Here is a 15,952-nt window from a genome sequence, read left to right on the forward strand (position 1 = left end):
TTATGTTTATATAATATGGTTACTATTATTTATATATTAAAAAATTCATTTAGATATATATAATTTTGTATTTTGATATTTAAGTGATGTTCGTTACAGTTTTGCATAATTTTTGTTTAAGGTTTTTTAAATATAATTTTAGAAAAAATTTCAAGTAAATTTGCTGTATTTTAATAACCAAAGTTAAAAAATAAATTTTATTGGCATTATTTTATTAAGATAGTTTTTTTAAAATTTAATTTAAAGTATCGCGGACAAGCATGAAAGGCAATCCCTTTTACCGTTACAATAATAACAAAAATATTTTTTTAAAAAATATACAATCCTCAACAGCCGGTGAAAATGATACTTGTCGCTAAAGTAAATTATACGTTTCATAATTAGAAATATAACTTTTATTGTAATATCAATCATGCCGAAAATTGTAACTGAAAAATGATTTCATCATTTTTATATAAATAAACCCTCTAGATAGTTCTATGTATTGTCATCACAATATGAAATCTCCTTCAAAATTGATGCATTTCATCGAGATGCAAAAGTATAAATACTATGGAAATATTGATTTTTATGAAAGATTTTCGGGATTTTATTCCGTTGAAAGAGATGAAATGAACGAAGGAAGACTGCGAATCACTCATTTAAAAAATTTAGTATAATCTTTTTTTAGGGGGGAAAAACTGCAGTATCTGAAACGTTTTTATTCAAAAGTATTTGGGTTTTATGAGTTTCCACTTTTTATCTATTGATCTCCCTTAGTCTATTTGCCTTTGTATAATCTATTATTTTACTCCGTTTTTCATCTTCTGAAAGTTAAAATAAGAGGTTTCAATTTTTTAAACTAACAGAATTTTGTCGATTTCAAAAACGCTAATTTGTATTACATTCATAAATCTATAGTAATAAACCTAATTTGCCTAAATAATACATTTATAATAAAATGTCTTTTCAGAACTTGCCCCGAATTATTTTAACTATCAAAATAATTAAACTTTCAAAATAAATATAATATTATCGTTGAATAATGATGTATTTTTTTACATCTAAATCATAAAAAATGGGAAAAAATTAATGTTGTTCTATTTTGTTTATTGAATTGTCGGCAAATTTATTTGATAACATCAATAAATGATATCAAATTGATCTAAATTGGAGAAAACGTTACCAATGGGCTTCGATAAATATTGAGGAATTAAATTAATGAAATTAAAAGAAATCTGAAATATAGCTTATCAGTTCTTATTCGATGGAACTTAAATGTCTAAAAAATACCAAATATAGCATTTTATATTACTAATCAGGTGATTATTTACCAAAATAAAGGCATTTCTATACGGGTAAAATATAATATAATACTTAAAAATAATTCAATACATTGATCTAGAAATTGATCTAAACATTAATTAAAAATAAAAATGCCATTAATACAATTTATTTCATGCATTTTGAAATGATTTAATCAACAAAACAGTGTGCTTCAACATACTTGAAAAATTTAAACATTATATATAAAGTGAGCTTTTAAAAATTATTATTCTTCAAGCTACAAATTAAATAAAGCACGATAAATGCCATGCTGTGATATTTGCTGGTATTCAGATGAATTCTGTAAATTCGCCATCAGGACATTTCCTTTTTAGTTTCTTTTTAAACATAACGGTTCAAGCTTTTGTTGCAAGAAATTGTTCGGAATTTTGCTTATTCGATTTAGAGTTTATTATGGTCGTAAAAAAAACGTGTTTTTCAAAAATGTTACTTCTCGACTAAGAGTTCTCATATCATTTGAAATTATGAAGCAAGGTAGAATATTTTATCGAATCTTCGTTATGAGAGAAATCGTTCCAAAACACTAAAACTGTGTGTGTGGTGTGTGTGTGTGTGGGGGGGTCTTTCACTACATTTGAGGCTATCTGGATGAGGTGAGAGAGGCAGAAAAAAAGACAAAGGAAGGAGAAGATGAAGAAATTCTTGATGATTTCTGATGAATACCATTTAAATATATTTCTTCCATTCTCCTTCTTCTTAGGAATATAAAAAGGATAAAGAATTCTTACAAATATAACACAAACTCCAAAACATTTTTAGTTCTCATCAATATATCCTTTTTTCTTTTTTTAGCGGTTTCCTCCTCTTTACAAAATTCTTCTTATATTGATCGATTTATCATTATCCTTAGAAAGTATTTGAGAGAAACTCATTAGTGATGAATGCCGGTGTAATAAATTGACTTTTCGGCCTCCACATCCTTTTTCAGAATTATGGTTCTGAAGGCAAAAAACATTTATTATCTTAAAATTCAAGACGAAGGCTGAATAAACTTATGCATAGAAATCGTTATTTCATCGATAAAGCTTTATTAATTTACTTCGGTTTACTTAATTATTGCCGAAAAGTACTGATGACTCTTTATTCGGTAAAGAATTTAAAGGTGAATTAATTTAATAAATGAGAGCAATAATTTATGGTTGTTAAAATAATTCGAATTGTTAAAAAAAAATGGAAGCATGGCATATAAATATAAAAGTTTTAATGGATACTGGATTTTTTTTAGTTACTTCATATTGATGAGAAATCTGATGAACAAACAATGTTTTCTGGACATGAGAAAATTCTGATAAGTTATGTAAAAGAATTTAAAAATGAGTTTCTGACTATTTTACTATTCAGAATTAACTCATTTTTAAATTATTTAATTAAAAGTTGAATTTTAAAGTTATTATTTGAATTTAAAACTTGTATTGCAAATTTTCACATTTACAGTAGATAAGATCGTGTACATAACCGTAAAAATATTAATATTATGAAAATATGTTCTTATAATAAACATGTATGTTTCACTATTATTTAATAACAATTTGTATACAACTATTCTATTTCAATTTTGTGTTCAATTTAAATTCCCTATCAAACAATCTGAAACATTATTTTTATAGTAAGTTAAACTGCAAAATTTACAGCAACATGTCTCAAAGAATATAAATATAATCAAATCTAAAATCTTTGACATAACTATTAGTTTCTTTAATTTTAAATATTGCTGCTGTTTAAAGTTAAAATGTTGCCACACAAAGTATCTAACATTCGTCTAGAAAAGTCTAGAACAACTTCGACGTCCGTTTAGCAACAGGAGTTTAAAATATACACATTATTTAATCGCCTTCCGTGAATGCATCCTCATGACAAATTTGATATGCAAATATATTTCTCAAAGTTATTCACTTTTGTCGCTTCATCCCACTGCATTTGCATTTGAGTCTTTTGAATCTAGAAATATGCTTAAAAATTTAGATTCTTAAAATAAGAATGTTGTGTGAGATGATAAACAAGTAAGGATTTTGATGTTAATTCCGTAAAACTGTAATTCTAAGCAGCGTGCACAATAGAGAATACTTCATTCTGTAAATTACGTTGAAAACATTCATTCCTTTAAAGAAAATTTAGAAGTGAAGTATTAATCTTTTATGGGTGATTTCTCTAGAGAAAGGAAATATTAGTGCGACAAATAGATAGTTGGAAATATTATTGTAAAAATCTTACTGTTTTAACGATACATATTTGGAATAATATTATTATAGTATGAAGTGAAGTAATTTTCTGGGATTGTAGCCTGAATTACCTTTACTTCTATTCGGCAAAGTAGATTAAAAATTCTATGCCTTTAGTTTAATGTTAAAATTTCTCACAGCTTTTAATAAAATATTTGATTCCGAATGTGATTTCACTGAAGGAGAAGAATTTGCACAGGTTAGAAGATTTCAAGATTCATGTTGTGGAAAAATGCTTTAACATATGCATATTTATATATTATTATTTATATTTTATATATTATTATATATGTTTATTTGTTATACGGAATATACAGTCCAAACATCTAATATATTTCATACTAAATAATCCATTGAAAATTCATACTAAATAATCATTGAAAAAAATTCACTTCTTGCATAAAATCTCCAATAGTTAATATTTTTGTTAATCAAGTCAGGATGAATCAAGTAATGGATATTTGATTCATTCTGACTTGGAAATGAAGAGATAAATCATTTCTTTCCCTGATTGATCATGTTTATGAAATCCTTTTTGAATGTATTTTCAAATGTAAAGCAATTTCCTTCCTTTTGCAATATATACAAAGAAGGAGAAAGTATTTAGTAACGGTTTCACTCATTTTAAATCATAATAACGACCAAAATTCTTTTTTACTTGCATAGTCTTTTTAAGAGAATATTAGCAAATATGAAGGTATAATTAACCTTAAAAACTCTAAACCGATAAATATATCGATAAAGAGTGTTTTTTATTGTCAGCAAAAAACCCTTTTCTATAAATTTAGGTGTTGCAACTTTCGATGAAATTTCACGCAACACAACAGCTTTAACACGTCTTTCGATATCTTTATTTTATTTCCCAGAAGTAATTGTGCAGCTTCGTATGAAAGAATTTCATTTTCTTCTTCATATCTTTCATATTTGATAGTTACGGAATAAAATTGGAATGATCCTAATGGAGCGTATTTTTATAAGCAAAATTAATTGTTGAACAAACAAAAACATCATAGCAGAATACTTGTTCATACAACAGAACATAGACAGCTTAGAAATCAAAATGGATAAAAATTCAATTTACATCCGCTGTTCTTATCAAACAAGAATATTATGCATTTCACTGAAGTTATAAATAACATATATAATCTTTTAAAACCCAGTTGCATTCTATATTCGTTCAATTTGACGAAATAAACCATAGCATTAATATAAAACTGCTCCTTTGTTTTTCTTCCACTATCGAATGCTACTGGATAGTTAGCTGTTAGCGGTTTTTTTTTTTTTCATACTCTGATTTAGAATTTCATATTTAATAAATAACTAATAGAAACTAAATATTTATTCAAACAAAAGAATCAGGATTACTAGAAAATATAAAATGGATATCTAAATCAATTTCTCGATCTCAATAAATAAGGGTTGGATAAATGTCTAAAGTTGAGAAGTTGTTCCGAGAAAACAGATTTTCTGATTTGAAGAATAAAAGTAGCTTTTAAACGACTTATTTATCTTTCTAACGTGAACCATTTGTCTCTGTATTTGACAGCTTACAAGCGTATTCTTCCTTTTTTTTCAAATGCGAAAGAAAGATTTTTTTAAAGTTTTTTTTAACTGCGTGTAATACCTCTTACGGCAAGAATATATTATACTTAAAACAAAGCCTCATATTTTATAACTTAGAGGATATTTTTTTTACTAAATTTTAAAAAAAATCACTTTCACTGTTATACATCTTTTAAATTTTATTATTTGTTACTATCTGAAAATCTACAAACTAGTGCCGATGGATTTGTTATAGTAATGATAATTTAAATTTGCCGGATATTGGAAAATGCATCGGATTCCCTCTTAAGTTTCATGGAAATGCCGTACACACATGGAAATGCCATGCTATTTCCATTTTTGTGAAAATGTTTAACGAATTTTCCGGGTTTATACCATATAAATTTGCCGATATTTGCTACTAAACATATATAAACTCAATAACTGCATTGAATCTAAGCTTTATAGACACAATTACTCACAGATTGTCCGCGGGTTACAGTTGTCGAGAGTTACAGTTGTGTTGTTTGGTCGAACTTTAATTCATTATTATACAAAATCAGAATAGATTCTGCAGATTTTTCTCGCAGTGAATCATAAATGATAATTAGCTTCTCTTGGACGTCTTTTAGAAAGACAACCTCCCCTCATATTTAGAAACTTATTAACATCGAAAATTAAATCGCATTTATATCACTGGAGCATTTTAAGTACACTGGGTTGCATTAATCAAAAGAAGATGTCACATATTCCTTTTACACCGAGTGGTTTACTCATGGACTTTTCCCGCTATGTTAGGTCAAGCGGCATTCGAATTACTGCAACTCAAACTGATCCTTTAGATTACAGCAGGAAGAAATCTCTAAATATTATTTTAAAACCAAAATTATCTCGGAGAAACAAAACAAAACAAAAAACTGCATTTCATGTCATTGGTAGGCAAACGATGTCATGTGTCATTCTCTTCCTTCCCATAGAATTACTGTCGATGAAAGGAGACCTACATCGACAATAAATCCACCTATCCATTAAACATAAGATGAAAAAAATAGATATAATTTAAAAATAGTGCTGGGACATTAAATGACACGCAGTCTTCCAACCATATTAGTCACGCTGTTATATGAATAGATGGATCGGCTCAATAATTAATACGGGCTCTCAGAAAAAAAATGCAATTTTGACCTCCATAATGAAAATCCCAGAATGAAGGCCTCAAAAGGATTTTAAATCTCGTTGTCGTCAATGGTTATGTTAACCTACTTGGCAGAAACATGTGCTGTTAAAGGGACCCCCCCCCTCCAATGGAGTGTACTGACAGTAAAGCAAATGTTGTAAACCAAAACTATAACACTGAAGCCTTCCTTCATAAATAAAACCCCTATAAATCAGGTTTGTAACGTAATCCAACAATAAAATACATTTCTTAAAGAAGAGCCATTGATCTATATGCGTTTTCGTGCTTCTTAATTTTATTTAAAGAATTTTCAGTCCAGAAGAAGCAAGAAGATCCAGCAGGCGATTATATAAACTGAATATAAGGAAATGTTTGTAAGACAATTTTTTTCATCATTGGTTATGTTTGTTTTATGGCATTGTTAAAAACTTTTAATTGCACTTGAAATATAATATATCAGTCGCCTACTAAGTATTAAATATTACACATTATTTGCATTCAAATTATTCTTTTACTTTTTGTTTCATTTCAATGTTTAATTTAATGCATAAATAGTAGGATGTGATTGCTCTCATATTTGAAAACATTCTAATCTCCATTTTAAAGCACAAGTCTAAAAAAGACAATTTCTTCTTATTTTTCTTAAAATGTGTGCTGTTTTCTTTTAAATAAACGTTTATAACTTTTTAATAAACGTTAAAAATAGCGTTTATTTTGTTGAAATAAACGCTAGAGTATCTGCATTATTCACTGCTACTTTCACCCAAAGGTTTTTCTGAACTATTATGAGGAAAGCTTTTTGATCTAAAAAATGGAATCATTGTTGAAATCTTATCTTCTCAAACATATTCACAGAAACAATATACATGCGATTGAAAAAATTCTCTATTTCAACTTAGTTAAATATTTATTATTACGACCAACAGATTTTGAAGTGATTTTTTTTCTTAAATCCTAACATTGCTCTTACATTCGAAATCTCTAAGGTCTAGAATTATTCATTGGTTTTTGCCGAGAACTGTTTGCTTCCCAACATTTCCCAAAGTACTTTGCGGCTGACCCCTAAAAAGAAAACTTATTGTATTTGACCAGCTTCAAGATCTTACATTTTTGAAATGCATACCTCACATTCTTATTCCCACTTAAAATAAAATAAAACTAAAAATATGTATATAGTAGAAATATATTCACGAAGTTATATGTGCACACTCCTTTCTCCTGCCGTTTTATTTGTTGAAACACCCCCTCTCCAACCTTCGTCTTTTCTAGTCGCCTTCAGCAAGAAAAATATAAAACAAAAAAAAATACTCTCTGAAGTAAAAGAAAAGCGTTTGAAAGAAAACAATAACACCAAGTTTTATTGACACATTAAGAAATAGATAGCTTAGCTCTTCCTTTATAATTTTTTCCATTGTTATTAATTCGTTTCCTGAAGCTAGAGCATTGCATCAGCTGGTAGCTATTTTGCAATATTATAGTACATACTTTAATTCAATTTACAGGTTCTTAGAATTTCTTTCTTCCTTTTGAGTTTCGCAAAATGTTTAAAAGAAATGCCGTTGTTAGTGGAAAATTTGATAACAACGCCTCTAAGTTTCTAGAGAAAAAGACGGGAAATATTGCAGAATCGACAGCAATACAGAAATACTGAATTATTTTTGACAATAAATGGCATTAAAATTATTGTTAATTCATTACTAGTAGAATGAAAAGCTAGATATCAATTTCACGCTCATTGGTGGTTTTAATTTATGCGATTCTATTATTTGGTTTTTCGCTGTACTTCGGCTTAATGCTACAAGTATCAAATGCAAGATGCACAATGGATTCCAAAATTAAACAGGCGTGTACCTCTCTATTAGCATAAGGTATTATACGATATCTCAAAGATATTGTTCACTATTCCAAATACTGTATGAAATCATGAAAATACCGTTACAGTATTGTAGTGAATGCCTATCATAAATCATATATACGTATTATAAATCATATAAATCATATCAGATATCTGTAAACTACAGGCTCCTTCAGGGCTGTGTGTGACGTAATTGTCGAGCCACTCATTATCCGAGTATGCTTAAAAAAAGCTATTGTCTTTCCTTTCTCTTCGGAACGCTCTCGCGCGCACTGCTTCGGTGAAACTCGTAGTAAAAATCAAATATTTAATTTCTTTAGTTAAATTGTAAATAAAATTATTTTTCTAAAACGTTGCAATAAATGGAGTCACAACAAAATACATGCAATCCTAATTACGACTTGGTGACCCGGACGTGATGAGAGGCGCGACAATTATGTCACACACAGTCTTAACGGAGCCTATAGTTTACAGATATCTGATATGATTTATATGATTTATAATACATATACTACTAGAATGGTGAATATAAACTGATCCGATAATTGCAGTATTATTTTAGGAGATAACATAGTTTTTAAAATGTTTTTACTAGAACTACATCTAAATTATGCAAAATTAGCGTGCAATTTTCGGTCAAAAATTTACACAGTCAGAATTTTTTTGTCTTTTACAAAATATTATTAATTATCATTGAGAATGGCCTATTTAAGACGATTTTTCAAGACAATGACGAACTGTAAGTTCAGCAATTTTAGATAACTTTTTTTCAATCAAAAAATAGACGAAGAAATTATAATAGTTCACAAACATATTAGTCTTTAAATTATTTCCCAACATAAGTTTTTTTCACTTAATATTGTACTTCTTAACGCTTTAATAACTTAACACTTCTTGATTTACTATAATTTTAATTTAAAATAAAGGATATGTGAAGTGAAACTAGGTTTTATATTGAGTTTTATTCAAAGAGCGAAAAAGACTGTTCCAAAGTTACCTCTGGCTGAAAGGCGCCACCTACCGGCGGCCTTCCAAACTATTTCTTTTTTGTCATATAAAAACATTACATTACTCTCAAAATCCATTATTAAGAAGTGACTGCTTAAAGTATTTGCACTTACAATTCTTTTTAAAGAATTGTAAGTATTAGTTTAATGTTCTGTAGAAACTGTGCATGAGATTTACTTTTTTGATGCATTGGCAATATCACGCTTTTTATTTTACACCTCATTCGATTTATTTTGTATTTTTTCAAAGTTTATTTTCTTTCTCAGATTATCTCATTTTTGTTAATTTTTAGTTAGTTTAAAGTTCAAAAGGATATTTTGAAATAGATCTCATAATTATAACCAAAGTCAGATGAAGAAGATGGCACCTCAACCGACATTAAGTTCTCAAAAAAATTTATGCCTCACCAGCTGAAAGATATCTGATCCTCGACAGATTTAATGCACCTGGACACAGGGTGGATTATTCACGCAATCGATTCTTGAATAGGCTACCCTCCATTCTAGAAGTTAAGACTTTCAACGAAGCCACTATAGTTCTTAGTCTCTCGAAGCGAAGAAATTCTAGCTAAGAGCTTAATTAACTAATAGCATCAGACCAAATTTTATTTTTTCTGTAATAGATGTAATATCACATTACACATCAAAGGTTTCATTAATCACAATAAATAACAGAAATTGTCCAGATGTGAAAAATAAATGTATGATATTAGAATTATAGTATCCGTAATCAGAGCACTGTAAACACAATGAGCACAACAGCACCAGGTTTTGGTGGTATATATTTCAGTACATTGGGAAATAAATTAAGCAAAGTTCAAAGAATTATGTGATGGTTAAAGTATCATCCCTAATGTCATTATAATTTAGTTATAATCACATAATAACCTAATCACAGCCGAGCTGCAAATTAATTAGATGTCGCAAGTGCAATAGATATGCAGTAGAAACTAGAAATTTCATACGTACTCAAATATTTATTTTATAAACCTGTCGTTAGGGGCGATTATTTTATGCATCATATAATATAAGCGTTGCTTATCTTATTTGAACGATTTGTTTTTTATCTGCAAAGTAAAAACCTTAATTTTTCTAATTAAATATCTAAAACATGCTCATATTATACATATATGGTTGCAATTTCACTAAAAATAATTGATAAATACAGAAATAAAGCAATTTTAAATAAAATGTCAATAGATTTAAAGAATTATCTTACAATAACTAAAAATTAGAGACAATCGAATTTGATGTCAAAATAATAATAAATATTAGTTAATATTGTTAATATTTATTATTATTTATATTAATAATTAAATATAAAATTCGAATATAATTTAGAATATTAAATAACTAAAATAGAAATATCAAAAAATCATGGAGCCAAATACAAAAAATCCTATTTAAATTCGATTTCACAGTTTTATATTTTTTGCTTTATATATACATATTTTATATGTTTCAAAAATAAGTACTACGGTTCTCTCCAAGAACAGGATTACATTGAGGTAAAAATGTATATAATCTCGACCAGTAACCATTATTCTGTTTTTGAAGTTTTTGCATCAGCAATGAATTAGCCGATTGGCGAAGAAAATTTGGAGACATTTTATATTGTATTTATTACTGTCAAATACAATCTGGCTATTTACTCCGGAGATGTTTTCCAAAGTACTAAAAACATCGCTATGATTACAATTTTCATTGAGTCCATCTGTGTGATTACTCTGTTAGATAAATCCAATTTGGACATTGGATAGATTCAACAATGTTTGGTGGCTTCTCTGACTAACATTGTGTAATCAACTATTACTTATGTACTTTTTTTCATAAATGAATTCGCGAATTCATAAATTCGAGAAATTCTCTCGGAAGTTGAATGAATTTTGAATTAAACAACTATAAAACAGTATGCAACTTCAAAAATGTCAATAAACAATAAGTTGAATAAAATAAAAAATATATATAATTTTAAACTCGGAAACCTAACCAATTGTATTAGTATTTCCATGCGATGGACAATTAGCACCGAAACTTGATTAGTCCATAAATATTAAAGATAGAAGAAGATAGGTAAAAGTGCAACAGAGATCAAGAACTCATCAACTGATTTCAAGGACAAATACAACCAAATAATCCATCTTATAGATTGCGCATACCTTACGGAAAGTTAATGTAAGTATAATAGAGTTCTAAAATTAAAAAAAAAAAATTATCACTTTTAAAAGGTGGTTTTTCCGCTATGTTCTTTTTTCTTCTTTCACTTTACTACTTTTTTTTTTTTTTTTTTTTTTGCTGCAACAAAACTGACACGACAGAAATTTAACGTTCTTACAACCGTTGTTTTATATTCTACTGCACTCTGTACAAGGATAATTAAATTGTAATCACTGTGCATAAACACCAACGTTAATTCCACGAATAAGGTAATGATAACCAGACAATTCATAACACTCAAAAATAAAACATTCAATGATGTTGATAAAAAGAATAATATTGACCTACAAACATCTTGTGCGAAATGTTTTGTAAACAATTTTAATGAAAACTATAAAAACTTTACCTACAATATATCTCCTTAAAACCATCAAAAAATTGTAGAAGTCTCAAAAAGTAGCATCATTTATTACAGATACAAAAAAAGGCAACAAGCTAGACTTAAAAAATTAACCGTTGTATTCTAAATTGATTCTGAATAATTATATTCATTACATGATGCTGTAAGAATTCCTTAAGGAAGCAATTAAACGAGAGAAAAAAAAAACAGACCTTGTAAAATATTTAATTGAAAGGCAAGGCTTACTTTCTGATTATGCAAAACAGATTTTACTTTAATTCCCATTATAGGTAAATAAAACCTGCTAAACCTTAAGGGAATATCTTGCTAAATAACGTAATCAAGAATTTATTCTTAAGTGAAGAGATTTAACACTTTTAATACATCTAAAAATGGAGTCTTAAGGACTTAATATAATAGATAATGATTGATTCTCTTCAGTTTATAGGGAAAAAATGAAATTATTTACTTACCCAAAACTGTCAGTCTTGCAACGGATCTAATGGGCTTTTCATTCTTGCCTGGACCAACCTGTAAAAATGATATATGAGATACATATAAAAAATATGTACGTATTTCATTTTATTTTATACATAAAAAAATCATTTTTTAATATATCATGAATTTCCTACTGCAGAACTTTTAATTTTCATACGATTAAAAATATACATCAAAAGTCTTTCAAAACATAGTCAAGGTTATAGATAAATATGAATGATGAATGTTGAAACACTTAAAATATTATAATTAATGAATGAACACTAAAAGTCACACTTAATTCTCATTTGCTAGATTTTTTTTTTAAATAAAAGATTTGATTTTGCATACGTTATGTAAATTAGCAAAGTAAATTAAATATAGCTTACCATTTTATTACACATGAATATAGCACCCATGTTGTAAAATTATACAGATTAAAAATTTAATTTACCCCTATATGTATCTAAATAGCACAATAAATGATGTTTTGTGAACATTTATGCCTTTCGGATACCTTAAATAACATATTGCAAGTAAAGACTTTTATTTATTGTTTATTTAGTAATTACTAATTATTTTTCACAACAGTAATTTTTAATAACTGTTTGGTGAATAGAGAAAATGAATTGTTTGTAATTTAGGACCAAATCGCAGTATGTGTGCGAATTTTAAATGAAAAGCTCGAATTCTCATTGAAAAATAATATTAAAATTGACAGTAAGAAAATCTAACGTTAGTATTAACATAACGAAAACAGTTAGCATAAATTATATCTATGAAATATCATAAAGTAGAAAGAAAAATCATGAGGTTGTAAAAAAGTTATTTTCTAAATTAGGATTTCCGAACATTTGATTTCCTTTGCGTTTCTAAAATAATAGGAATTCATGAAATTACAAACATATTTCATCATTTTCAATTTTCCCAAATGGGTTAGAATTTTATACACATAAAAGAAGAATAATTCATAAAATATGTTCATTTGAAGGATTAGAACTCATTAAACATTTTCACAAATTGGAAATAAAATGGCATTTCCATGAAACTTAAGAGAAAATACGATGCATTTTACAATAATTTAAAGAAATTTCTTACTTTAAATTGTTACTCAGTATTATGTTTAACATTCTAAAAATCCTTTCTTATTTTTACAAAGCATAAACAAATCACAATAGGTAAACTAGCTGACGAAGAAAGAAGAAAAAACAAAAATGCAATAGTGACGTCTTGTTAGAAACCTTCAGGCATTATCCGAAATCAACAAAGAATCATCTACGAAAAAATCTCACGAATTGCCTGAAGCTATGTGTTGCGTTAGGAATCTTGATTTAACTTGATGGAATAAATGTAAATAAAGCAGATATTAGACAAACAGGAGTCTACGTTTACAGAATGATATTTTGTTTTGGGAAATATCTTAATTATTGATTCCATACTAGTCAATGGATTTGAAACATAAAAAGAATAAAGTAAGTTTGTCTGACTGGATTAACATAATTGTTGGCTCACTACAACAACTCTTCTATCTGTAATACTGGTTAAATATTTTTTCTTTAGAATAATATGATTAAATGACATTTTTTTGTGGTAAAGAAAAACATTATAAATACATAATTTTCAGAAGTTTGTTCGCTTATTAAACAAATGAACTGATGTTTTGATACAAAACATGAAATTCTTTGTTCTGTATAATGGATTAGACCGTTGCGGAGAAGGAATTCCACTTCCGAAATTACCACACAAGGTCTTGGGAATATGAATTCACCTCTACGACATTCTTGGGAATGTGAATTCGCCTCTACGACATTCTTGGGAATGTGAATTCGCCTCTAAGACATTCTTGGGAATGTGAATTCACCTCTACGACATTTTAAACGTGCACCAGGGTCACATAATGGTCGATGCTTAGTGGAAACGGGTATCAAATCCTCTTTCAAGATTTTGAAGTCTAAAGAATATAATCTGATGTAAGACAGGAAATCTGTTATACCATTCATATGATTAGAATAAAAAGAATATTATTCTCAGCTTATCTGTCCCACATTTCATATTTTACAGAGACCAGCCAACTCTACCTTTTGTGCAAATAAACATAACGAATGAAACCAAGCCAACCATTACAGTTAAAAACCCATTTTTATAACACCTATTTTTTGCTATGTAAATGATATGCAGATTTTTGTAAGTTTACTTTTAACGAAAAGAACATTGCTCGCCAGAATTTAAATTTCAAAGCGCAGGCAAGAAAAATAAATGTTTAACAAAAGTCTCCAAAGCAAAAAAATGAAGACCCATAAATAGAAAAGAAATCTTTGTGACGCAATTAGATGCATGAAGACAGAATGATGGTACAAGAGAATGATATTAAATTCCTCCTGGTGTGATGAGAAAGTGTCAACGCATTTTCCAAACGCGTGCAATCTGTCGATAACATTAATTTATTTTGGTTACTTACCATCTTTTTGTGTCATTGTTGCGAACTCTTGTTTGCACTAAATGTTAATAAAGTCCCCACATTTAAAAAAAAATTTCAGAGCTCTTTCCACATGTTCACACAGTTTCATCTCATACTATGGACTTCTTCCTCTTCCTCCAAACACTTATACGTATAAATCAAATGAAGATTCAAAAAGGAAAATATTGCTGCTAAAACATATTGTTGCTTTATGCTAGAATAAAATCAATGCGAATTATATAAAAAATGCAACCTTTTCTACAGACAGTGTCAGAAAATAAATCAAAAAGATACTGTTTTCATTTCAAACATTATGATAAACCAGAGGACCAAAGTGAATGGGAGTCAAAATAATAATAATAAAAAAAATAATAACGGGAAAGCGTATATAGCTAAAGAGGGAAAAAACAAAACAAAGGCTAAAAAAACATATTTATTTACTTGTTGGTCGAACGGCTCGTTCAACGGATGTTTACAGTATGTATTAAGTTACAAATTTTGGCACCTTGTTACAAATGTTGTTAGCGGAACATTTGTAAAACAGTATGATACGTACTATGAACATTATGACAGGAACTAACAACATTTATATTAGAACGGAAAAAGAATATTTCGAAAGAAAAAATACATTAAGAAAGAATCAATTAGAAATTACGAGAAGATGCACCCGTCTAGACAAGCTATTATTCTGTTAACAATATCTCAGATCAGCAGCATATCCAGAAATTATTTTTTGGAGAAAGGGTTGCATACCGTCATAGCCACGTAAAAAGCAATTTCTTTAGTGTAGAATTATCAACTTAGAAAAACTGAAGAATACGCTATATCCATCTTAATTCTTTGATTCCAGCTAAATATATTGAATAAATCGCAAAAATTAATGAAATAATTATATCTGTTTAAATTGAATTCTTATGTAAAATGATGTACTACCTTAAATCAAATGAACTTCCAAAAATTAAACAATCAATAAGTGGAAGTCATTAATAAACTAACATTCATTAAAGTACTTTTGCTTAATTTCCAAATCATTCCCTACGTTCCAACTTTTGTTAATCACAAAAGATATAAAATAAACGGAAAAGCTTTTATCAGCTCTTATGTTTTTAGGTTCAAATATAATTTCAACTGTCCTAAGAAGGAAAGCAATAACTTTATAAAAGTACTTGATGTTTAATTTTTATTTAATTTTCAATAAATCACATAAACGGGGAAACTTTTAAAAAGAGATTTAGGTGCTTATATTCACAATTGTATTATGATTTTTCATTCATAATGCTCATATTCAGAAACCAATTATAATCATTTTTATATATGTATTTGATAACAAGGCA

General features: G+C 28.0%; 1 protein-coding gene across 1 annotated transcript in view; it reads right to left on the minus strand.

The window, feature by feature from the left end:
• Positions 1 to 15,952, minus strand: part of LOC129958649 (nephrin-like) — a 658,065-nt gene that overhangs the window by 345,567 nt on the left and 296,546 nt on the right. The window contains exon 4 of the mRNA XM_056071256.1: positions 12,157 to 12,214. Coding sequence (XP_055927231.1) covers positions 12,157 to 12,214 — 58 coding nt within the window. The remainder of the gene's footprint in view (positions 1 to 12,156; positions 12,215 to 15,952) is intronic.

This window comes from Argiope bruennichi, chromosome X1, assembly GCF_947563725.1.
Source record: "Argiope bruennichi chromosome X1, qqArgBrue1.1, whole genome shotgun sequence".
Lineage (NCBI taxonomy): Eukaryota > Metazoa > Arthropoda > Arachnida > Araneae > Araneidae > Argiope > Argiope bruennichi.